At 41.2% G+C, this 25216-nt stretch overlaps 1 protein-coding gene and 1 long non-coding RNA gene across 3 annotated transcripts in view; one reads left to right on the plus strand and one right to left on the minus strand.

Annotated features, from left to right (window-relative positions):
• Positions 1–346: 346 nt before the first annotated feature.
• MBIP (MAP3K12 binding inhibitory protein 1) lies at positions 347–16683 on the minus strand. 2 transcript variants are annotated; one of them, XM_035109182.3, is made up of 9 exons: positions 16462–16683; positions 11909–12019; positions 9816–10037; positions 9615–9711; positions 6775–6840; positions 4715–4867; positions 3483–3580; positions 2490–2528; positions 347–841 (listed from the first exon to the last, which is right to left on the minus strand). In XM_035109182.3, the coding sequence occupies exons 1-9, from the start codon at positions 16591–16593 to the stop codon at positions 737–739; spliced, it is 1023 nt and encodes a 340-aa protein (XP_034965073.1). In that variant the 5' UTR covers positions 16594–16683; the 3' UTR covers positions 347–736. The 2 variants fall into 2 exon arrangements, with proteins under 2 accessions (XP_034965073.1, XP_088528070.1); XM_088671944.1 differs by lacking the exon at positions 11909–12019.
• A 54-nt stretch (positions 16684–16737) lies between these two features.
• LOC148687693 (uncharacterized) overlaps positions 16738–25216 on the plus strand; it is a 42603-nt gene continuing 34124 nt past the window's right edge. The window contains exons 1-2 of the long non-coding RNA XR_015950521.1: positions 16738–16877; positions 20398–20651. This is a non-coding gene — a long non-coding RNA (uncharacterized LOC148687693). The remainder of the gene's footprint in view (positions 16878–20397; positions 20652–25216) is intronic.

Below are 25216 nucleotides of genomic sequence, written 5' to 3' on the forward strand. Positions count from 1 at the left end.
CAATTAGGGATGTTGTAGTAGTGGCTGTCCCATACTAAAAGAGGGTTGGACGAGATGATCTTTTAGGTCACTAGTAACTCTTATGAGTCTATGATGTCAAGAAAAGACTGGCATCACACAGAGTTCAAAATGCGAAGGTAACTTGTGCGGAAAGAGTTAGTTCAACGTAACACAGTTGCTCTTCTTCTTCTTTTGAAATAGTCGTAACTTCTGTAAGCATTGAGTATTAACTCATGAATGAAACAGTATCAGTATATGTCAGTTAACCTTCCTACATCAAGAAATCCCTCATCCCATTAAATGCACCATGAAATTCCCAATGATACCCAGACCGCAGCAAGCTGGCTTAGTTTTTCTACATATTAACTCTTTATTTCACAAAGCTATACGAATTATATGAACAATCACATTTTGCACTATAGTCTTTGGGGTAAAACTATATTTAAAGAGGCGTTCTGATCCACAGGCATCACATACAAGATGTATGGTTTTCTTTTTCATTCATTGTTTCTACAGACCCTCCTTTCCATCAGAAGGGAAGAGACATTTACAATGCTACGTTTAAAAACATTCTTCATTTTGAAGAAAAAAAGTTCACTTGACCTAGGTTCCCAATAAGAATTTGACTGGTTCATATGTAATGTTTCATTTCCACAGGGTGCCTAGATAAACAGTACTTGGGCAGTCTAAAGGAGTTAAGTACACATGAAGGCACGATGAAGTCACATCACTGTACTCAAAGAAGCTGCTCGACAACCTTGGGCCTCCCGTCATTTGTTTTTCTCAGCAATGTTTGCTTAAGTGCATTGATCTTCTCATCAAGTTCAGCCAAAGAATAGTTCTGTCATTCAGGAAAAAAAGAGGTTAACATCTTGGATTTGTTGCATAAACATTTGAAACACTCTAGTTTCCCCCCGTTTTTTATAAAAAAAAGACCCTGTGCTGCTTTTCTTTTTGTTTATGCACTTTTACAACATAAAAGTATATATACACCATACAAGATTCATCGTTATCTCTTATCCTCAGACTTCCCAGTGCATCTCCCCTTGGCATTCTTGGCAGTCTTTTCTCGGCTGCTTATTCTACCGTATTATTCCACCCATCTTCATCTCAAATCTTCCTTCATTTAATGTGATCTGCTATTCCTATGTTCATTCCTACTTGTAGGTATCCTCTGAGATATTCTTCAAAACATTTTCACTTGTTTCGTGGCCATTGTTACTAATTCTGTGTATTCAATCAATTTATTCTGCCATATTTATTTTGCGGGTATCTCTTTTTCTTTCCATTTTTTTCGCATATACCACTCTAGCTGTGGCGGTTGCGTATGAAAAGAGATTGAGTGCTTTTTCAGGATCACTCCGTGCTGCTTTTCATGATAGAATCCAGAAAATCAGCATCTTATTCATGTTCAACCCACTCTTCTCATTGTATTTGCCAATTTCGCCGTTTTCGTTGAGGTTACATAAACCAGTTTCACTTTACATCAGATATGGTATGGCTTCTGAGGGTGCTGAAAAAATGTTAAACATACTTCACAGTATGAAGACTGCTTTTATATTGAAGTCTGGAGTCCAAAGTTAGACCACAGTTTTCTATTTCTGATGTAATAGGAAACTGCAGTTAAAGAAACCATACAACAAGCACCAAAGTTGGCATGTAAGGGAAGTCCCTGTGTGTAGGATGCTTATCACTGGCTTAATAAATCATGATTCACTATACATCTGAATTTCCCCTATGACTATGGTGGTAATTATGATGAAAACTCCTAATGTTTTTTAGCTAGGATAAGAATAATCAGAGAGAGAGAGGAAAAAGTTGTGGTGAATTTAGTTTGCTATCTATAAACTACCAAGAGGATTTCTGATATTCAGAAGTGAGATCCAGTGTAACCCTATGCACATTTACTTGGGAGTTAGGTGTAGATTTCACAGTGTACAAGGGAACTGAGTGAACACGCACAGGATTGTGCTGCTAGAGAACTTAGAAGGGCTGGTGCTTTGATTTTTTTTAAAAAAATTAAATCCTGTCTTAGGACAGCTTCAAATGTTTGTGGAATGCCATGTTTGGAGCTCCATACACCTATGGGAACACTGGATTTTGATTGCCATGAGGATTGGCTGGAATATGCGAGATGTTGGTCCCCAGAGATGTGAGATGTTAATGTTTCCCATGCAATCCAGCAGATTGGACTGAGAAGCAGATTTAAGCACTCCCCAAGGTGCCTGGAGCTATGATCATAGAAGGTTTTTTTGGCTGAGGCCACTGTGCCATATGAGTCCGTCCTATGTTTAAGCTTATGAAACAATGAAATATTTAACAGTGCTAAAATATATGCTAAGTTAACAGAGACAAAGAAAATGCACGTGTTGCGGAGTGGTTTCTGGTGCATCTATTCTAGCTTAAGCAAGCTGAGGGTAGAGGAATACCAAAGGTTATAAATCTCTGAATTTTTAATTGCAAGAAACAACCAGGTTAGCAGCACTCACTTGGTTTTGTTGGATTTTCCTTCTCTTGCCAGACAAATTCTGAAAAAAAAGATCAACCCAAAAGTCCAAATATAAGTAAAGCAGATTCTCTACTATGTTTCTTTTGTATTACAAAAATAATAAAGGACAATAATTTTTCCCCTCATCATAATGAAAGAGGCAGCAACCTAGAGCCGATCCTTCACACAGGGGCTTCCATTTTCTATTGCAGAGAAATGTGAGCACCTGAATCCTCTCCTATATAAAATTTGCTTACTCGCAATACTGCTAGGAGCACGTTATGCGCAAAAAGATGAGGAACCACCTGCATTGATGGACTATCAACATGTGGCCCCCCCCTTTTTCCTCCAACAGCTGAGGTTGCACACACAGATATTAAATACTGCTGACCAGCTATGTACGAGTGGGTGCTGGATTCATTACTTCCCCAAACAGTGGCCCAGTGAGTTTTTAACCAACCCTAGCAGCTTGTGTGTGTCCTCTTTTAGACTGGAAAACCTGCCGGCAAAAAGCAAGCAAACCACAGAGGACTGTAGTCAGGCTTCATCCCTAATTTTCTGTATCCCGAGTCCTGGAATGTGTGTGTGTGTGTGTGTGTGTGTGTGTGTGTGTGTGTGTGTGCTTAAATCCAAATGAGTAAATTAGCTCTTGAGAAAACATTTTCACCTTTGTAAGAGGAAAATACTTTGTACAGTTTTAAAAAAACTAGTCTATCTTCCCAAAACAGCGCCTCATGACTTCTCCAGTGTGTACATAGAACATATCATATCTGCTGGTAGCCTAGCTGTCCTCAGTAGAGAGCATCTTGAAGAGATGTCCCTTCCAGAGAAATGAACAAGACAGACCATGGAGCTGTGAAAGTACAGCAGAAAACTCTGTGCCTGGAACAAAATGGCTAGACTGAAGTAACTGTTTTTTTTCTTTTTTTACTATAGAGAACCTCCACATACTTTGCTTTTTGTACCTTATTAAGCGCAACAGAGTTAGACTTACCACAGATTGAAAATATTCGGGAGACATTCCTTCCAATTCAAGAATCTTATCTTCCAGCTTTTTTATTCTTTGATAGATGTCTTTTGGCACTGGTCCACCTGTATTATGGGAGGGAGGGAGGGAGGGAGGGAGGGAGGGAGGGAGGGAGGGAGGGAGGGAGGGAGGGAGAGAGAGGAGATGATAGATATGAAAAACTAGCATAACTAGAAGCATTAAAGAAAATAAAACTTCAGTATAGTCTTTAAGATTAATCTCTCAACCAAGATGTGAACATAACCAAGGGTGCATAGGAGGGAAAACATACAACATTAAATAGCAATACTCTGGTGCCAAGACCTGCTGAATCCTAGCAAGGCAGGATTCCAAGATTGGGCTTGGGAAAGTGCATTGCTTATATACATGTGGTGATCCAGGGCTCTGAATGTGATTGCTAAAAAGACATAGGTTTAATATTTTGCTTTGTTTTTTAAAAATAAATCTCATCTTGTATTTTACTTCTTGTTCTTTGAAAATATAACTCTGTCCATTATGCTCCATCAAAGCAGAGTTAATGAAACCACTGTTCAGGATTTCTGCAAAGGGACCTTGACTACATTTATTGTTATGAGTTGTGACATTTTTTCCATCTGAAGAACTGTATGCCAGAGTCCTTACACTTCTACTTCAAAATTTTGTGGATGTACTGTACTGGAAGTGAAACATGATTAGCATGAAAAATAAAATGCACACATTTAGATTTGCAGACTATATATATATCCCCAAGAGTATAATTCCCCTCTTGGATATTTACAAGAACTTAGCGAGTTTTTCTTTCCATTCCTTATATTAGGAAGAGGCTAGTAATGAACAGCAAGCTGTCAGACAGCGGTCAACATGTAAACATGTCAAAGAACACCAGCCACTGAGTAGTGTATCCAACTAGACTGAACACCTGCACAAGTAATTCCTACAGATTTTTTTGGAGGGAGGGGACAAAATGAGAGAAGGAAATGCAATGCATAGTGCTTTCACATGAACAATTCTAATCCTTGTCCCATCATTCTTCAGCCAGGACACTCCCAAATTTTGAAGTCCAAAAGTAAGAAATATGACACTAGGGATAAAAGTGTAGCCTTCTCTATAGTTACACTCTGAATTTATACTTCTTGTGGTTTCTGCTCCACTGAATGACTCACAACTGAGGGCACGAATACACATTATTTGCATGCACAGATAACAAACTCTCTACAAACCTGTTTGCAGCCTTAAATGTGCTTCAATGTTCTGCAGCCTCTCTTCTACAGCCTGATTCCCACAATCACGAGAAAGGGAGTTAGCTTTATGACTGGAACCATGAGCACTGTCACTTCTAGTCTGGGGGCCGTAGGTGTTTACAACTCGAGAAACTAGGTTTAAGAAGTACAAGATGAATATTTTACACACATGGAAGGAACAAGCAAGGATTATCTGCTAAGAGAATACTTTTGACACTGCAATTTCATTAATTTCACTAGAAAAGTAAGCCCCACTGTGTTTAATAGGACTACTCCCAGGGCTGCTTCCTTAGTTAGAGAATATAATGCTAGCCAATCTCAATTTGCATTTGTCCCTAACTTAAACTGTAATGTTCCACATTCTACTCTGGTGGTGGCTAAACTGCACAAGACACCTAACTTCTGAATTCTTCAATTACCCCTCCTTACTCACTCAAATACTCCTGCTGTCTGTACACCTCATGCTGGGGAAAATAAATATGACTATCCCATGTGCTTTGCATTGTTCTTGTCATGTGCACAACTGTAGTGAGATTCTACTACACTAACCTAAAACACCTCCAATTAGAAATTGCATGGCAGAAGTTACTTTCAATGTGGCAAATTAGCAGCTATTAAGTACGAAAAAATTATGTGGTGCTCAGATTAATAGATCCTGCCAACCTAACAGTTCAAAAGCATGCCAAAGTACAAGTAGATAAATAGGTACCGCTCAGGCAGGAAGGTAAACGGCATTTCCGTGTGCTGCTCTGGTTCGCCAGAAGCGGCTTTGTCATGCTGGCCACATGACCTGGAAGCTGTACGCTGGCTCCCTCGGCCAGCGCAGCAACCCCAGTGTCGGTCACAACTGGACCTAATGGTCAGGGGTGCCTTTACCTTACAGATTAATGGAACTGACTCACCTGCTCTTCACCCCCCAAAAAAATACAATTAGCAGGAGTTCCAGACTCCCACAATAAACACTCCACAAAAGAGAGAAAGAGGGAGCAATATCATTTGATTCTCCGGACATGGCTAGAGAACAGCAATGGTCATTGCTGACCATTGACCATGCTGGTCAGGGCAGTGGGTGATGGGAAATTGGAGTCCAACAAGTTCTCCAGACAACTATTCTAGAGATTTACTCCTTGAACTTTTCACACTACCATCTTTATTTTTTTAAAAAGCTAGCCACTGATTTGTTTCTTTATTTACAACATTTATATTCCACTTTTCCTCAACAAGCCCAATGTGTTTAGCACCACCAAGTTAAATAGCCTAGCTTTTTATTTTAAATGGCAATAAAGGAGCTATAACTCACTAAAACAGGAGGGGGTGAAGGAGGGAGAACAAAACTATGAAAAATAATTTAATCACAGCAATTAAAACCACTTCAAAAGCGAAACAACCATTTATGGTCCAAAAGCTTTCCTAAAGAATAACTCTTCTGACCATTCCACAAAGGCAATTAGAGAATCAGTGATATGATAATGCAAGGCAACTTTCATCCAAAAGCCATTTTTCTACCACAGTAGCCACAGTCTTTTGTAAAATGCTGACAGTCTGATCACAAGCATACTTACTTCAAAACAAGTCCTGCTGAGTTCAATGGGATTTGTTTCCTAATAGGTGTGCTTAAAATCACAGCTGGATAATTTTTTTGAAATAATAGTAATAAAAAAATCATCTCCCCAACCCAAGTTTCTAGCACTTGTTTCTGAAAAGCTAAATTTAATATAAAATGACAAACATTTCTAATGCAGCTGAACAAAGTGTCTGTCATTGGCTTAGAAAAGGAACAGATGCTGTAATCCCACAGCTCAGTTGGGAATTTTTTTTCTGAATAAATGTGCATTGGACTAGGTATATCGCCTCAATTGATGTCTCAGAGAGATCTTCCGTTATCAAGTGAATTTCTAGTTCAAGAGCTTAGAAAAACTGAGCAAGTTCTCTCTTGCCTATACTAATTGTATTGGCTCTTTTTTTTTATGGGGTTACTTTAAAGGAAAAATCCCTCATTAAATACACTGACAGATAATGATACAGTAAATAGTACTTACCCTTAACATGACTTTTGAATCCTGGGTAAGGTGTGAACACTGCATCAGTCCTGGCACAACTGTTTTCTAAGGGTGTTTTTAATAAGTGTTCATTAGTGCAGTCATTTAAAAAGCCCACACTTCACTCCAGAGGCTTAACAGAGCCAGCTAACATACCTAAATAAGATGCAGTATCCAATTATGTCATATTCTGAGTAGACCCACTGAAATCAATAGACTTTACTTAAAGTTACTGATTTCGTTCTATCTACCCCAAATATGACTAAAATTGGATTTCAACCTAAAAGCACAGATCACTCAATGTTCAAACCTGGTTTTACTTACTGTAGGCCAGATTACTGATATACAGATTACTGAGATTACTTTTTCTAGGGACAATAATAATATCCACATTTTAGGCTCTTAATGTTTAGCAGTTATTAACTATACCGTTCTATTAATATTTTAAAAAGTAAAAACCCCATTAACTCTTAACAAATGCCGATTTCCAGGAGCGCCCAGCTTTCAATGTTAAAAGATCTGGAACACATGTCAGAATTCTGTATAGGAAAGGTACAATCTAATATGTTCCAAGTGTGCAGTTTAGAGAGAGAGGAAGAAATATTGGCAATAATCCTGTGTCAAATATTTAGGATAAGGATAAGATGATTTGTTTTCCAATTAGACTTGTTTATATAATGATACTCTTATATGGAGTGAATCTATGGCTACTTTAATTGTTTGGGCAAGGCACTCATTTAAATAATTTATTCTTACTTATTTTAAAGATGGATACTTTCTAAAGTCATGTGTGACTTTAGAATTATATCATGTTTTCTGTTAAATGCCTTTGTAATAGGATGGATTAGTAAACACTTGGTTAAAACTAAACAAGTTTTAAAATTATACACACACACACTATAGATATAGATATGAAAAATCTGGTAAAAACCAAAGGTTTATTTTCTGAACGTTATCAAAACATAAGTTCCCACTGAACATAAATTTAGACTAGACTGGGAAAATATTTAAGCAGTGATATTATAGAATATTCATGTGAGTATGTATTTACACAAGAAATCAAGTATTCTATATCAACTAATTTAAGGGGAAATCACTTTAAAATCATGTGCAGGTGGTATACAGCACAAGGTAAATTGAGACAGATGCATTTAATACAAGACGATAGGCAGTGGAGATGCTGTGAGTTCTGCTGATGACTTTGATAACTGGTGGTTTGTTTTTTTGTTTTTGCTAAAATGTTTTATTTGGGGTCAGACTTTTTGCTATAATCAAGGAAATAAGAGGGCAAACTTATAATGCACCGGGTTATATAAAAATGATGTAAGATATGAATAGAGAAAAGTGGTAACTAACATGGTAATTACTGAAAAATTTGAAATTGTTTCCAAGTAGAGAACAGAAAAAACCTACTTAAGGCTGCAATTGTATAAACACTTTCCTGGAAGCAAGCCCACTGAACTTAAAGGAGACTTATTTATGAGTATATAGTACATGGATATTGTATATTGATGGTGAATCTTACACATTTCATAAGGTTTAAGAAGTGTGAAGAACATCTTTACCAACTTCCTTCTCGGTGGTGGCGCCTGCCCTGTGGAACGCCCTCCCAACAGATGTCAAAAAGGAAAACAACTACCAGACTTTTAGAAGACATCTGAAGGCAGCCCTGTTCAGGGAGGCTTTTAATGTTTAATAGATTACTGTGTTTTATTTTTCTGTTGGAAGCTGCCCAGAGTGGCTGGGGAAACCCAGCCAGATGGGCGGGGTATAAATTATTATTATTATTATTATTATTATTATTATTATTATTATTATTATTATTAACTGAATATGTCACCTTTTGGAAAAGACAATACAGTATGATCAAAATATTGAAATGGTTATTTGCCTTTCTTAAGATACTGAGGAATCTTGCTCTGTTTATAAAACTATGGAACTTGTGTTGCAGGCATATCACACATATGTATTATTGTTTGATTTTGATTTCATTCATGACATGATTCATGTGATTGCTGTATTCCATTTTTCTCATCTATTTTAATAATAGTTAAAAGCACAGGTGGAAAATTTTTCACTTTCAGAGTTGGGCCTTTAATATGCAGAAAGCAATACCACTGATGATGAAAGATGACTTGGGCAGTGGTATGATCTTGGTCACTGGTACAGAAAGAGAGAAATGTAGTTTCTGAGGGATGTGGTGTGTTGGACAAGTGATGGCCATGTATAAAATGGAAATATCAATGACAAGCTAAAGGACCTTAACAACCATCCTTATCTCCTTCAGTACATCTAAATGATTTAATCCGGAAGTTATAGTTCATCAAGAGCATACTTTTCTCCTCACATTTTAAGAATCATTACTACTGCACATTATTAAAACACTTTTATGATACGTTTCGGTGCACAGGTACTTGCACTAAAATGTAATCAGCAAGAAGAGAACAGTTTAAAAAACCCAGTAAACACTCCATTCATACCCCATATAGCTTTCCCCAAAATATTTTTAGAAAAGCCATATTCTTAGTTAAGGGTGCAGTCTAGAAATTATTTACACTTCTGTATGCCACTACAGTTATTGAGAATACCCTAGAATAAGAATTAGATTACACTGGAAATAAGTTCATTTGAAGTCACTGGGACTGAATTATAAATGAGTACACATCAGGATGTTATAAACTAAGACTCCCTTTACATTTTGCCTAACCGATGCCTTTTACATGGTTAATTATTTAACATTGCCCTTTTTCCAATATTTTTTTTAAAAAGCTGTTCAAATAATAGGGGAAGAGATCATACTTTAAAAGGATAAGAAAATTAAACCAAAAGTGGACAGCTACCTTGATTACAATCGATAACATTGCAAAATTCTCTGACATTGTTTTCATTGATCTCAGCTTGCTTCCTTTCAATGAAGGCTGATATTCGTCTTTGAATCTGTAGGTGACAGGGACAACTTGTATTTAGATTTCATTATTTCCATTCAAAATAGGGGGGTGGTCTAGTTTTTTTGGGGGGGAAGTGGCCAAAGACTCACTCACTTCAGCTTTCCCAGCTTTTATTTGGACTACTTCTGGGTCAAAATCAACATGAGCCTCTTTCAGGCTTGCAGAATCAAAAGCTGCATGTGTCACTTCCATCTGGGAGTCTTTTTCTATTACATTTGAATTAGTCTCACACTTTCCACCTTCTGTCTTACTGGAATCATCAACGGGTACAGTGCTTTCTTCTTTAATCAAAGACTGGAGTTTTTCTATAAATGGCTAAGCAAAAGAAAGAAGGGGGAGAGAGAGATGGGATTCAAACTGACAGAACACTTTTTCTTAACTGGAATCTCTAAAACAAGCTTCTTAAAATAATTGTAGAGGCCATATGCCATCACCTTTGTGTACATAATCCAATCAAACTAGAATTAAAATACAACATCTCTAAGTGTCACTGCCCTTTCGATCAGTGCCTTTTGCTAATCTGCGTATTAAAAAAAAAAAACCTCTGGAGGGTCCAGACTATCTGAGAAAATCTGCCTGTTACTCATCTGTTTTGTACCAAATCAAAGCAGCACCCTTTGGCACCAATGCCACTTAATTTACATGCCATTCAAATGCTTACCCAGAGCATTAAGGCTTAAGTATTTTTCCTCCTTAACATGAGAGCCAAGACTCTCATTCTGTTAAAGCTCTTGCTTTAACACTACATCACTGGCAGCATCTCCACTTGAAAGGCAGCCACCCAAAATGCATGAGAGAATACAAACATTGTACTCCAGGCTCATGCATCTCCCAAAAACAGCCAAGAACCAGAGAAGCAAAATAAATGCACCTTATTTTTCTCATCATTAAAAAAAAAGCCCTATTTATATCCTTTGCATTTTCTATGCAGTGTCTTACAACAAAATGAACCCAAATACAAGTTAGCTCATCCATTCTTCTGTTATGCTTTTAAAGAACCTGCAATAAAAGGGCTAGACAGCAACCCAGCAAAAAACAGTACTTGCAAAACACGCGAACAATCAAAAACTATGAAGTGATTTACAACATCAGCAATTCCCCCACTTCCATTTAATTGAGCTTAATGTTTATTCCTTATTTGGAGCTACAAAATTAGGATTTTACACCAATGCTATTAATAGAAATACTTTGGTTGGCACTATCAAATTGTTTGAAAAAAAACAGTAACAAAATAATAACCCTCACTTACAATATTATTAGTTCTCATACTAAGAAACAATTGAATGAGAGCACTTGTTGTGATCACTGCCTTGCAAGTTCTTTTCTTTTCTTTAAAAAAAAGCTTTTCATGTATGCATTATTTAGAATGATGGCACAATCATCTGGGAATTTCTGCTATACAAGCCCCCACAAAGACAGACCGGAAATGAACCAACATCATTCTGTTTTATTCCCAAGAGAACTTGCAAAGGAGATGTTGTGACAGGCCACACCTCAGTTTAATATATTCTCATCGTGGTATCACACAGACACCACAAGAACTGTGCTAGCATGCAATCCAAAATGAAATCCAAAAACAAGGAACAAGGCAAGTAGTGCAACTTCACATTAATAATGGTTTTAAAATGTCAAATGAACAGGGTAACACAGAGCAACTGGTTACTTGACAAGATGAAAGATTAAATATCTAAGAAGTTACTTTGGGGGGGGGGAGAGAATCTGTGCTGGAGATATGGTTAATTGCAGACACACACACCAGGATGCATCATGCTGGGATAATGCCACTTCTTGATCCACTGAAAGCACTCTACGAACCGCGGAACTCACCCAACGCATGGAATCATTATCATAGCATGACACACACCTGCCGTGTTATTGCTTAATTATAACCCACCACAGATGGAAATGTACTGCATTTACAATGGAAGTGTAGAAATCAACAGGACTGCATTTGCGCAATCTACTTATCCACAGTAGTTTGCAATGCTATTCCCACAATCCTTCTGATAATTGTTTTAAGGTAACAGGTTTAAATCTTTTAGAAAGCACAGTGGAACCTCAGGTGTTCAATACAGTAAGATGCACCATTTCCTTACACAGCAGCCCGAACTGCTGAGCTGAGATTCTGCATTTAAGGATTACTCTGAGACAGCTGAGTTTTTAAAGTTCCAATAAAAAAAAATTACCTGTAAGCCTGATATATGCTGCTGCAGAGCAGTAAAGAGCAACGCGGGTGATGTACTTTGAAGCTTGCCCCAGTCGATGTTAATTTTCACCACATCTTCTCCAATATTAAGCTTCAAAAGTGAAACAAATCATGTCACAAGAGGGCTTCAACACAACAGCCCTTCCAACCACAAACAGCCTAAGAGTTAAACGGGAATTTCACATCAGTCGAAAGCATCAAGAACAGAGGAATCTGCAGGTTAATCAACTCAAGTTTTAAAACCATCATGTTCTAAGGTAAAATAAAAAAATTTCTTCAGTAGCACACGAAAGCTCATACCAAAATAAAAACTTAGTTGGTCTTTAAGGTGCTACTGAAGGAATTTTTTTATTTTGCTTCGACTCAGACCAACACGGCTACCTACCTGTAACATGTTCTAAGGTGACATTCTAATGAGCACATGTGACAGTTAACTGCATAGATTTCAATTACCGGTAGTTACTGCAGTTTTATTTTTCCTGCTAAAAAATTACTGCCATTTTGAGTCTAGAAACTTAACTCCCTGTTCCTGAACATCATTGCTTTTGAGGATTTTCCAATATTCTTACCTCAGGCTTGCCCTATTTATGCTATATGTAAATACAGTGGTGGAATTTGGTCAGGAGTTTAACAATTTGGGACACATTATTTGTGGTTTCCACCAGTGTTTTCCCTCAACTGAAATATTTAGTACACTCTGAGCACTTTGGGGTGAAGGGTTTTCCAATATTATGAGCAACAGTGCGGCAGGCAGAAGCTGCCTAGGAAACCAGGAGCCATTTAAGATATTATTTCCAAGCCCAAGGGAAAATATGCCACTTTTCCCTACATATAAAAGATATATGTTCTTCAAAGGACTGAAGCTTATATAAATATTGATCTTTTCTGCTATGGCATAATTATGCACTTATTAGGTAGCAGGAATTACTAGTGTCATTTTAATTATGATGTGCAAAATTCTTGGATATAATCCTGCACGTGTTGATGATTTCAGTCTCATATTTTAAGTAGTCATAATTTTTGTGCTGCATAATAATAATAATAATTTTATTATTCATAGCCCACCCATCTGGTTGGGTTTCCCCAGCCACTCTGGGCAGCTCCCAACAGAACACTAAACAGAAAAAAACTTCAAATACAGAGGTACCTCTACTTACGAATTTAATGCGTTCCGAACACACATTTGTAAGTCGAAAAAAATTGTAAATCGAATCCCATAGGATGCATTGGGAGAAAAAAATCGCAAGTAAAAGCAACCCTATCTAAAAATTCGTAAGTAGAAAAAATCCTATCTAAACCGCATCCAAGATGGCGGACGGAGCTCCATTCGTAAGTAGAAACATTCGTAAGTAGAGGTACCACTGTATTAAAAACTTCCCTTAAAAGGGCTGCCTTCAGATGTCTGATGGGAAAGCGTTCCACAGGGCGGGTGCCACTACTGAGAAGGCCCTCTGCCTGGGTTCCTGTAACTTCACTTCTCTCAGTGAGGGAACTGCCAGAAGGCCCTCGGCCTATATATATTTGAATATTACTAACTTTTAAAATAAAAGATGTGGAAGTAGTTGATGCTCCCATTTTCACTTTCACCCATGCCTTGTACAACTTTTTCATATGTTCTGCTTCTCCCACAGATGCCCTTGGGAGTTCAGAAGATGTTCTCAAAATATGGGGATATGGTCAGTACTAATAGTGGCTATTTCCTATTTTAAAATAATGACACACATACACACATAACCTATTTGAAAATATTTCATTGAAATTTTTAATTTCAACTGAGGCCACAAAAAGTGGGAGATTTTTACAAAATTATTTACACTGGTTTCCTCCCGCAGACATTACTTTATTTAGCACTTTTAGGTTGCAATTCTATAAACACTATAAGTCAGGCTTCCTCAACCTCTGCCCTCCAGATGTTTTGAGACTACAATTCCCATAATCCCTGGCCACTGGTCCTGCTAGCTAGGGACCATGGGAGTTGTAGGCCAAAAACATCTGGAGGGCGGAGGATGAGGAAGCTTGCTTTAAATGAATTCCTATCCCTCCCCCGCCCCATGTGGGGAAGGGCCATAATTCAGTGGCAGAACATCTGCTTTGCACCCAGAAGGACCCTGGTTCAATTCCTGGAAGCTCCAGATAGGTCTGAAACCCTGGGGAGCTGCTGTCAGTCAATGTAGACAATGAAAAGGTAAAGGGACCCCTGGCCGTTAGGTCCAGTCGTGACCAACTCGGGGGTTGCGGCACTCATCTCGCGTTATTGGCCGAGGGAGCCGGCGTACAGCTTCCAGGTCATGTGGCCAGCATGACAAAGCCACTTCTGGCGAACCAGAGCAGCACACGGAAACGCCGTTTACTTTCCCGCCAGAGCAGTACCTATTTATCTACTTGCACTTTGACGTGCTTTCGAACTGCTAGGTTGGCAGGAGCTTGGATCGAGCAACGGGAGCTCACCACATCGCAGGGACTCGAACCACCGACCTTCTGATCAGCAAGCCCTAGGCTCTGTGGTTTAACCCACAGCGCCACCTGCGAACGTAGACAATATTGAGCTAGAATAGACCAATGATCTGACTTAGTATAGGGTACCTTCCAGTGTTCCTATGATGACTGGGTGGGCAATATGTTAGAATGGCATATACATGTCCCTCTGCTGGCTTCTACCAGCAGTAGAAAGGTAAAATCCCTAACACAGTATTACTGGGCAGTTTTTGACGGGATGGATCCCCTGAGGGACTAATTCTCAGGCTCTTCAGCTGTGCCAGCCCAGACTTCACTTTGCATAAATAAAAATTACAGAAACCAGTCCCCCAGTTGTCTGTCAAAGCAGCAGGGCTTGGGATGCAACAACGGATCCACCACATTGCTTTTCCCTACACTTAAGGTTGCTGTAAGCCGAGTTAAAACCCACCAATGTCAATGGGACTTACTTCTGAGCAGATATGTTTAGGATTAAACTACCAATGTTGAAAATTGTTTACAATCTTCATTGCAAATGAAACAATATTTTTATAATACCATCTTAAGAGAAGGGGAACAGATGATGATATATGGCCAAGGCTACAAAATAAATCCAAAACAACAATGAAGACTTGAGCCGATATTTCCCAGATATTATCCATTGGAGAAAATGCCACTTCAAAAAGCCAGACAACTAGTTCCCATCTAACTAATTTCCACCCACTTCATGTAGTTTAACAAAAGACGTAACATGACACTGTTTATTGACTCTGATCAATTTCTATTTCCTCCTTAAAGTTCCTTGATCAAACCACTTCTAGAAACTATAGCTACTGAATCTTTTAATTATCTGTCTCTGTAATAGATCCTTTCCGCATTGTAAAGAATTCTTATGGCTTCTCTCTTGATCCTCTCCCACTTTCAACTCACTTTTTTAAAAAATTTGGACACTAGAAGTGAAACAACATTCAAGCAGCCATCTTACCATCAATGCAGGTAAAAATAAACCATTTATCTACTCCTCAATCAATATGTGCTTCTGTTTAATTGAAATGCATGTAAATGCTCAAGGATGCAAGAGAAGATTTTGAGGAGAGGCCTGTATTTGTTACATGTTACCTAGGTTAATAGCAGAGGTTTTTTAAGAGTCATTGTAACACAAGCCTTAAAACAAGAGATTCCTATCCTTTAGAAAGGCAGGCTGTAAAATGCGTGTTTGTAGGCATTTAAAAGGTGACAAAAAGGCAATTACAGAATGCTGAGTTTCACATGGGAGTTTTGCTCCCCTTCCTTACAATATGTAAACTCAGTTCTTCAGCTACTTACATTTGTTCACTGCAGATAGACTACTGTTTGTATGTCGGCCACCCATGTGCCAGTGTCACACAAGTCAAAATAATGAAGGTTATTATAAAAAAGAGTGGAAGGAGAGGAACAGCCATATACAAAATAGGTTCCCAAATTTGCAGATTTACATTACACACTGGTAAGTGGGGGTGGGGGTGGAAAGCGCAATGTACCAAATGCATCAAAGAAAAACCGGAGCCTAAAAAGCTAAATGAAATATATGAAAGCAACACCCCACTAGGAAAAACGTGAGGGTTAAAACGTCCCTTGTAATCCTATTGATTTCCGTGGGGCATGCATGTCAGCAACAACAATCATCGAGGGTGGCAAGAGATTCCTGCGGAAATCAATAGCAGTTGCTTCCAAGTAGTAGCAAGCTTAGGTTTGGTAAGCTCGGTTCGATGCTCAGATACGCGAAGCGTGATGCAGAAAACGTGGGAAGGGAGCCCTGAAGCACTAGCTAGGCTTAATAATAAGCTCTTTTCCTTGGAGAGACTCCTTAAACTATTTTAGCACGATTGTCTCGTACAGATACACGTCTTTCGGGAAACTTGTGCAGCGAGATCGGAGCTGGGTGTCGGGGCCGACCTTTTATCCCCCCCCCTTTTAGATAAGCCCCCCCCCCTTTCGAGGATGTTTCCATGGCGGCAACTGCCCCTCAATCCCTCCTGCCTCCGACTCCGCCGCCCTACGCGGCTGCTGCTGCGCTGGCTCCCTCCCCGCAAAACTAACCTGCCCCACCAGCGCCGGCAGCGAGCGCAGGGCGCCTCTCAAGACCTCTCCGGCTGCCTCCTCGGAGGAGTCCCCTAGCGGGGCGGAGACCTCGGGCGGGACGGAGTCGGCCTGTCCCGCGACGGAGGCCATAACAGCCGCCCACAACAAACAGCCCCGGGCGCGGCGTTGGCGGCGGGGGCCATGCCTCTCCTTCCCTCCGCCCCTCGCGCCTTGTCGCTCGGGAATGACGGAGGAAGGCTCGCCTCCGGAGCGGCTTCAGGGCCCCGCCCACTCACGTGACCGATGGGTCACGGGAAGGACGGAGATGCTGCGCTTCTGAGGCGCGGTGTCTTTCCGGGTGCGGCTCCTGCTGGTCGCTGCGTAAACGCGGTCCTTCTCAAGAGGCCTTTGCTCCCCACCAGCTGATGTCTGAGGTGCGCAACAGCCGCTTTGATCGTTGCCAAACGTGGCTGCGTTGAGAAGCATCTGGAAAAGGAGATGTTTGAATTGGAGGGTTGGAAGGGGTCCCATGGGTTATCTCGTCCAACCTCATGCAATGCAGGACTCTTTCACCCAACGTGGGGCTCGAACCCACGACCCTGGGGTTTAGAGTCTCGTGCTCTACCGACTGAGCTATCCAGTGAAGCGTTTTTGGGTGGGTGGGACAGGACACTGCCCTGAGCAGCTTACAATCCAGGGATTCACCTGGGGACAGCAGCTGAGTGAAAAGAAGATCACGTGTGTTCAGTGCCTGTTACACAACAGTCCGCTTGAGCAAAGTCAGAGTAAGGGCTGAGTGCTAAGGTTCATGCCTTAAGCAGATGACTAAATGTAAGCATTTCATAAAGAACTCAAGGTGAATACTATGCAAATATAATTTGCTGTTCCTTTAAAATTTTAAAGGCAAGTAGCATTTAGATTCTGTCCCACCTGCTCCCCCTTTGCAGAATCTACACAGGATTTGGTGCTGAGCTTCCCTGGTTCTTAAAAAAAAGCTTCACATGGAGAGCGGGGGAGAGAACTCTGCATCCACCTAGAGCAGCACACTACATCTTAACACCACTGTTTCACTCCTTAACAACAGAAGAAAGGCCCTGCTGGTTGTTAGCTCTTGCACCGCTACTGCCATGAAGAGAGAAGTGCATGCAAGGGTTTAGGAGCTCCGGATCCTAGGATGCTGCTTTATACTGAGTTGGACCACTTGACCATCTAGTTCAGTACTGCCTACACTGACCGGCAGTAACCCCTGGTTTCCCAACAGGGAATTTTTTCCAGCCCTACTTGGCAATGTCAGGGACTTAACCTGGGATATTCTGCATGCAAAAGATGCAAGAAGCCCTTCCACAGTGCTCTTCAATGACTTGGGGCATTAACATTATGAAAAGTATTTATTTATATCCTGCCTTTCTCCCAGTGCAGGACCCAAGGTAGCTCATAGCAGAAATTAAAACAGAACTAAAACACACACACACACAGAGAGAGAATAAATACAAATATTAAAAAACGGCAATAACCCTATTACTGTAAAAACATTTAAAAACACACCCAAAGATAGCACAAGATCCACCCTCAGAAGTTGCTGCCAATTTGTCGGAACAAAGAGGTATTTGCCTGCTGGCAAAAGGAAAGCAGAAAGGAGTTGAGTTGGACAATCTGGGAGCAGCCACCAAGCATGCCGGTGAAGGTGGCAGGACCATGAGAAAGGCAGAACCAGAAGAAGGCTCATGCAGGGAGCTGCAGTCTTTAGCTTGAGCCCAAGCTGTATATACATGGTCTTTTCCTTCATGCATGTCTCTATGGCAGGCCTCTTGCCATGCAGAGGGAGAATTAAGCCCCAAACACCACACAAAGCAGCCCTCTGAAATGTGTGGACAGAGACACCTGGATTTATATAGTGCCTAGCACACAGCTGGTTTTAAATAAAGGTTATATGTATACAGTATATTACATTTTTTAAAATGTAAATAACAGCCTTGGGACTGGAGGGTACGGTGAGGAGGGGAAAAATTTACTTTCCCACCCACAGTTTGCAGCTGTTTTTTCAAGGGAAGCCTCTACTGGTGCCAGTGGGAACTTCTTTGGAAATGCAAGTATGGTAGTAGCTTTGGAGAAGTGATTAAAATTGGGATCCTAGCAGGAAGTGAACACATTAAACAACAACTCTCACCTCAAGCTTCACCTCCAGTGCCATTTACATTATATAAAAAAACATGCTGTTAAAAGCTACATCCATGAAGTGTTTTGAACTTTCAGAAAAGGTTCTATAAATGATGGGCATTTTTATCCTGCATCATGTAAAAATGAAAATAAGTGCTTGGACTTACTTCTAAACACAAGGGGTTTTGCCTTTGTTTGTCAGGGTCAATAGATTCTACTCCCGGAACACCACAACTGCAAACTTTACACTGCTACCCACTTGCTTCTTTTCAAAAAAGTATATCTGTCTCTTTAGAATCCCCCCCCAATTTATATTACACCATTCTTCCCATAGACACAAATTTGCATATGCTAATTTGTGGGCTCAAGTTTTGAATTTAAATGTCACAAGAAAACCAACTCATTTTCCATCCGAATGTCCTCAGATAAATTCTTCAGTTAGTTTGCACTCCTGCCTAGAACATCCAAAATCAGTTCCCCTCCAGCTCATTTACTGCAAGAGGTCTTGCTCTCTAAATCAATTCAGTTTCCCTTTGTTTACTCCCAAAGCATATCTAGATAGCAGCATATTAATCTTCCTCACTCACCTGTTAACTCAGATTAGTAACCTAGATTATGCCCCATTTCAATTTCCCCAGAATATATTACCAATCAATCAATTCTTTATTGCAGTCCAAAGGCCCCCAAAGTACCGCAATTTATTATCCATCCATAAACACTCTGTGCACTTAGGAAAATATTTGGGAGCTATGCAATCAATACCCCTAGAACTAGACCAGGAACCCTTGGGATGAGGAATTCAGGGTTGTCAATTACTTGGTCTGCTTTTATGCACCTTCCGGGCCTCCTACCATTCTTTGTTGTGACACACCTCCATGATGCAAGAGCTTCCCTGGAAATAAGCAGAAATGGCCCTCAGTTTCAGTGCAGCGGTAATGGTGAGGTCTCAGCCTTGGGTCAAAGGGCTGAGGCTTCTCTCCCACTGATACTGGGAATCCATTACTGGATCCTATGCTCTGCTGTGAAGTGGGGTGTTTATGATCTGGCTAGAGGGCTTTTTACATTAAGCTCTTGAGAAGATCTACCGTAACAGTTCAGTGGTAGCAATGTTAGTTTCATTGAGATGTGGATAGCTGACATTCAGAAGATGTTCTTTCTTAGAATAACAAAACTAGATTTTTTTTTGTTGGCCCTGGTTATTGTCTGTCTGCTGCACTTTCAGGCATGTGCAGTGATAAATGGATGACTCTGCTTTTTACCCTCCTAAGAGAAGCAAATGCAAATGAGGGGAATGAATAAAATCCCACTCACAAGACAGATCCTCAAAATATTAATAATAATAATAATAATAATAATAATAAACCTTAGCAGTTGCCATGCCTATGCTCCCTGATGTATTTCTCATATTCCACATTTAATCCCACTTTTCAGACAAATATTGTCTCCCAAATTGGCTTGCCCAGCAACAGAGAGAGAGAGAGAGAGAGAAGCCCTGCCCTCAGGCATATAAACTTTTAAAAGGACAAAACCACAGCATGGGGAATGGAAGGGAGAAGAAGAGGGAGGTCAGTGGGGACAAGGACGGTGAACAATGTGTTGAGTTGTAAAGCAGGCATTTATAGCCTGTTGGGGTCAGGCTGATCCTCCATTGCTGGTGGTCTTGCTCAAACAGAGCTACTGCAAGTGACCCAACTGCCCTTGTTCCTCTGGATACTGGCAGAGATAAGTGTGCCATTCCCCTCTGTTCTGAAGTCTGAAGACAACTAGTAGTGAAAACCAAGTGTTTTTTTCTGGCAGGTGATGGGATGGGAGCAAGCTTCTGGCAACTGCTCTGAAATACCTTCTACGCTGGTCTTCCCCTGGTTGCGATGTTCTTGGTACAATCCCCCAGTGGCATTTTGTCTGCTGAGTGCTGACTGACAGGATAGATGCCAGAGTGTGCTTCTCTTCTGCTGTGTGGTTCCAGAGCAATTTACTAGGAACCACAGTGAAAGTCTATGCACCTCTATTAAGAAGTTACCTCTGCTGTGTTTAATGGAACGAACTCCCAGGTATGTGTGTACAGAACAGAAGCCAAAATAAGCTGGAGACAAATTAAGCATGTTTTGGACTTGCTTGTTGCAGTTTTCATCTTACAGTGCTGATAATAGATGTCCATGCAGAGCGTTAGTTACCGTACTTGATTCAGCAACCCCATCCTAGAATGTAAGTCACCCTTGAAACCCAGGAGAGTTTCAAAAGCAATATAGTACGTGATATAGGAGGCTGCTCTGGTGGGAGAGGAGGGGCAAAATCCCTCTGCTTATGTTCAGGTCCTTGACTTGCTGAGTTTTGCCCAGGTTGTAGCTATTGGCTAGGATCCAAAAAGCTACTTAGGCTCATATATTGTGGTCCCACCAGTGAATTAGAAGTGCTGGCTCTCCATGCCATACAGTATTAGCAAACTGCTTTTGAAACTCCCCACAGCCAAGAATTATTATAGGATGGTTCTACTGTGCTCCAGCAACATTTCCAGACTTTCCCCTGAGGGACTCCAAACTCTGATGATCCCAATTCAATTTAGGAGGAATGCAGAAGGATATCAAGCACCTACGCAGTTAAAATTGTCTCTCTCTTTTTACACAAGCCAATCATTTCAAGTTGACATTTTTATTTGCATCAAACTGATCTTGTGAAAGCTTCAGAATGTGTCTAGATCTTTGTAATGTTCTGTCTGAATCTTTTCTGCTGCTTTTAGTGGGTTTAATCAGGAGAGAGTAGGGTACAATCTGGACACTGTTGAACTATCTGCAGTTCAAGCAGATGGAGTCTAAGTTCAACATTTTAAAAAAAGTATTGTGTGAATTAGCCTTCATATGAGAGTCTAGTACTGCATCATCATCATCATCATCATCATTATTATTATTTTGACATTTTGACCGGGTTCGGAAATACCATACTGCAATTCTAGTTTAACCATTCAATTTGAAGTTTCCTTTATGTCCTTTCTGTTTTTCTGCATGCAGCCCAAAAGATGGACATCTGACAGGCCATAATAGACTGCTCCTTTCCCAGGTATCGCCTGCTTGTTTCCTTTATCTGTGAATAGGAAATGGCTTAAAGGCACCTGTGTTATGAAGGTCCCAGGGGCAGCTGCCTGGTTAGTGAATGCCTGATTATGTGTTAACATGCTTTGTCAGATATTGGCAGAATCTCTTCTCTTCTCTTGCCTTTTCAGCAAGGGTGCCATTGACGGACTGACTACCCATTTATAGAAATGTTGTCCATCAAACTGTGAGGAAGGACAATGGTGTTTTTCTGTGGCCAGTGACTGTGGGAAACTTTTCTTTGGCTATTCAGGCAATTTTTGTAGCTTGCTCTGAAGAGGAGAGACTGATGAGTGCAAAAAGTACAATTAAGCAGAGCCAGACTTCAATTGAAGGCTGTAGTGTAGTCTGCTGTTCCCATTTTTTTCATTTGCAGGAGAGGGAAAAAATCTATGGGTTTTCACTTTGCTGTGTGGCATTCAGCAGGGGGCTATTACAATCCTAAATTTTTTTTTCCTGGACCACCTAATTCTAAGTAAAAATTAAATGTAATGAGAGCCACTTGGAGTTCTGAATATTTTAAAGCATAATTCCCACAGAAGGGATTCGACCTAAACTGCCGTGAGCATCAGTTGGCTAATTATAGCTGCATTTATATTACAGCAGGTGTCAGATGCAGTCATCTCAATAAAGTCCACATAATACTCAGGGGAGAAAAAATGACAAAAGCTTTTCTCTGAATGTGAGTACTAATTTCTGCTAGGTGTCATATGAGCGTTGATACTTCTCCTTGGCAATAACGAGGACCCCGCAGCACTCAGAAATGCATTTTGCTTTCGGATGAATTGACACTGTAAAGCACTTGCTAGTCAGACTTCGCAGATGTCAGTAGTTAATACTAGCATTGCAGAGGTTAGAATATAATGCAGAGAGTCTTATGTAAATAATTTTAGATGATGGGCAGGTTTGGAGAAGGAGCCTGAGCAACATTCCAGCTCACTTGACAACATCTGAAGAGATGGTAGTGGAAGATCTCTGCATTTCCTTCAGATCTACCTTTCTTTGCAGAAAACCATTCCTAGATCTGCCACGACACAGAGGCAGATCCTGAAGACGGCTGAGGGGCTTGGCAAGCACCTGTTACCAAATTCACAATCACTCATTAAAGTTGTATAGTAGTCAGCGGTGTAGCGTGGCCGGGGTCACAGGGGGTTGGAGACTTTTTCTGAAGCAGGGTCCCTGTCTCCAGCATCCTAGAGCCGCCCAATCAGCATGAAAGGGGTGCTATGCAGCCACTGTATGCTCTAAAGCTGAGCATTCAGGAGCACTGAAGACACAAGGTGCTTCAGTTTCAAGAGAATGGGGTGCAAGTTCTGTTCTGTACAATGGGGCTTCTTCGAAAGCACAGCATAAGGAACTCTGAAAGAAGATAATGGAGAACTCCAGATCATGTGTGTGCAGACTCTCCAGACAGGCCCATCTTAACCACATCGAGCACCGTGGCACAAAGGTCCCTCCGCCGCCGCCCCCCCCAACTCACCGCGGATGCAGAGGAGGGACATGGCATGGGCGGCCCAGGCGCTGAGGGTGGGCCAGGCTCAGGGGCGCCGGAGCGGGTGAGCCGGGTTGCCTGGTTGTCCTCCGGGGCGCCGGCACCGCCTCCTCCTGCACAGAGGCCTCTTCGGGGGCGGTGCCACGCAGCGTCCGGCCTCTTCTCATCATGCCCCCGACCCGACCCGCCAGGCTGAGGCCAGGACTCGAACCCCCGGCAGGAGGGAGGGAGGGAGGCAAGGAGCAGGGCGAGCAGGAGGGCGGCCGGGCTGTCTGGCGGGTGCATTGTGGCTGCCGCGGGTGCAGTGCGGCGCCCCCTGGCAGCCTGGCGGCCTGGCGCATTGCGCCACCCAGCCTTGCCTTAGAGCCGGCCCTGTCTCCAGATCATGTACATATGTGCTTTAGACATATCTAGCTGAAAGGGAACACATGGAGGTCTGCACCGATCATTGCAATGCAGCTATTATTGTTGTTGTTGTTGTTGTTGTTGTTGTTGTTGTTGTTATGCAATTAAAAGGTTATTGCATAATCTTAGAAGGGACCCTGCACTTCTGAATTTGCCACTACTGAGAGTAGCTGTAGTTTGGTAAGGACAGCAGCTGGTTGGCCTCAAAGCTGCACCTGTCTAGTGGTAGCCTCTCCAAACAACTTATTGGCAGATAGGTTGGCTAAGACGAAAAATGGTAGTTTCTTGTACTTCCATGTATTTTATTATCCATGGGTTTAGGACAGGCAAAGAAGTAAATGAACAGCATCAAAAGTAGGAGGGAAAATCTCTTGTGGGAACTGTTGGTGTTCTAGCCCTGCCTCTTGTGTTTTAACCACATTGCCCTGTCCATCTTTGGCAGTGCCCCTTTCTCATTTGTGGTATGCTGCCACTGTGCAAATGCAGCCTGTCACCACATATTTGGAAGTTAGGAAGCAAGGCTTACAAGGCATCTCTCTTTCTAGAGGTTATGAATTGCATCTAATGTTGCGCAAGTCAAAGGTAAGTGGGTGGACCAGATCGTTCTCCATCTGTCCTCCTCCATACAACACTATATGCTTGAAAACACATCTTCAGAGGGTCGTGTGTCCAGTGCTGTGGTGGTGTTTGGAACTTGCATGAAATTATTTGGAAGAATCTTGCACGAGTGGATTTCTATAATTGCATTTTTATCCCACCACCTTTCTTCCAATAAGTTCTAGACATGTTCTTCCCTGCCTCCCATTTTATCTTCATAACATCCCTGTGGTGTAGGTTAGGCTAAGAAATAACAACTGGCTCCTTTCCTTTCCTTCCATTCAGCTCACATGTGCAGAGCAAAACTACTTATACAGGTATAACCAGTGTGGTGGTCTCCAGATGCTGCTGAACTCCAACTCCCATCGTCTCTGACTACTGGCCATACAATACTGATTGGGGTTGATGGGAGTTGTAGTCCAGCAACATGCAGTAAGCATCATGTTGGCTACTCCTGTAGTAAGGAAAGGAAAAAAGGGAGCCACATTCTCTCTCACCGTGTTTGTTTGCCACAATTATGTGCGGACAAAACTAGCAAAGGATTCGAAGTCCAATCTCATGCTCTGCTGCTGTGGAGCAAGTGGGTGACGGGGCAGTTTTGTGTTTTGCAATCACTGTGTTAGGTTCCTCAATTACCTGGAGTGTTGATGTTTTAAGGTTCTGCACCCAGTTCAATCGATTGCCTACCAAATGACAGAAGTGCTACTGAAGCTAACTTGACTATTACCGCTTTCTGTTTCATATTTGCTACTTTTCTGGTATTAGAGTTGGCACAGTCGCCAGTAGGTTTTCAAAGCTGAAAGAAAACATGTGTGCTGAATGTGTGGCTTCCTGATGAAAGTGAGCAATTTCATGATCTTTACACTTTTCAGATTCTACCCCCGCTGTCGCCCAGTACCATGTTATGAATGAGCAATTCCTTCAGCTAGTATTTGGGGGACTATGGCAAAATTACTGTACTGGATCCAATGAACAGCTTTCACTGTGTAAAAGGTGCCTTGATACAGCTGTCGCATACCATCCAAGTGTCCTTATT

This window comes from Zootoca vivipara, chromosome 1, assembly GCF_965207765.1.
Source record: "Zootoca vivipara chromosome 1, rZooViv2.hap1.1, whole genome shotgun sequence".
Lineage (NCBI taxonomy): Eukaryota > Metazoa > Chordata > Lepidosauria > Squamata > Lacertidae > Zootoca > Zootoca vivipara.